The sequence below is a fragment of the Rhagoletis zephyria genome, unplaced genomic scaffold, assembly GCF_001687245.7.
Source record: "Rhagoletis zephyria isolate East Lansing unplaced genomic scaffold, Rhagoletis_zephyria_1.1 Rzeph_scaffold_83635, whole genome shotgun sequence".
NCBI lineage: Eukaryota > Metazoa > Arthropoda > Insecta > Diptera > Tephritidae > Rhagoletis > Rhagoletis zephyria.
The window spans coordinates 1-1,051 of record NW_016240683.1 but is presented as its reverse complement, the minus strand read 5'-3'; the positions used below and the strand labels follow the sequence as shown (position 1 = coordinate 1,051).

The window sequence follows — 1,051 nt, the reverse complement described above, 5'->3', positions numbered from 1 at the left end:
ATAAATAAACATCATTTGTTTTTGAGTCACAATAACAAATTTACAAAAATTAAATACTCACTCTGCAATACTTTTAGACAACGGCCATCGCTCCATCGATGCCTGGTATTTCATGTTTTCAATTTGCTTTTTCAATGCGTCCCGATCCATGTTTTGTAGAGCACTGGGATCCATCGCGGCTAAAAGTTATCCACATACCACCCCTGGAAATGGTATGGAAACCAAAAATGAGAGTGGAGTGCGTTTTAGTAAAGTGAGAGCAAAGAAAGCATGTAGTTAATATTTCCATACAGGATAGAGAGTAAAATATGTATTTTATGGCGCGCACAATCCATCGCTCCGCATGGGTGCTCCTGCCACACTTGTCACCAGTGTTGCCGGAAGTTTATAAATGAAAAAATTATATGAGTTTAAAAACAACCAGAAAAGGCTATAGGCTACTTAAAAAAGAAGAGAGAAAGAGCCCAACTTACTTTGAAAATAGTATTTGTTACGCATTGCATTTTTCACATATGTACATATTTTTTATTACTCTCTGGGCCTCAAAAAAAAAGCTATCTTGTCCTCTTCTCCTGATGAACTCGAATTTCTGTTTACACCTCAAGAATCCATTATTTTTTTTAGCATTAAAAAATGCTATTTCAAAAATCATAAAATGACTAAAGGAGCTGGAAATTGGAAATAAAATAAAAGGCCTCAAAAAGGCAAACTGGCAAAAATGCTCCCTTAGTCGGGCTTCTGGCTTTATGCCCGTCAAGAAATATATCTCTAAATTAACGCGCGACATATATACTCCTAAATAATTATTACCTTTGAAATACCTAACCTAAATAGCCTGATGGTCTCTTAATATTCTACGGAGCTATCGCTCTTGGAACAACGCCCACTTTCATTGGGGCAGTTTTTTTTTTTCAAGTATATTGTAACTCTCGCCCAAAGTGCCCGCGCCCTGCCCCAAATTTATTGGAAAGGCGGGAAAATCTCTCCATCATTTTCTCTCTGACAGCCTGCCGAACTCTCAATAATTTTTGAGCATACGATATTATATTTG

At 36.9% G+C, this 1,051-nt stretch overlaps 1 protein-coding gene across 1 annotated transcript; it reads right to left on the bottom strand.

Moving 5' to 3' along the window:
- Positions 1-57: 57 nt before the first annotated feature.
- LOC108357751 (guanine nucleotide-binding protein subunit gamma-e) lies at positions 58-195 on the bottom strand. The gene has a single exon (XM_017608818.1). The coding sequence runs from the start codon at positions 172-174 to the stop codon at positions 58-60; it is 117 nt and encodes a 38-aa protein (XP_017464307.1). The 5' UTR covers positions 175-195.
- Positions 196-1,051: the final 856 nt, after the last annotated feature.

Bases quoted from the DNA above. Each gene is read 5' to 3' on its own strand.
- LOC108357751 (XM_017608818.1), bottom strand. From the start codon at position 174: ATGGATCCCAGTGCTCTACAAAACATGGATCGGGACGCATTGAAAAAG.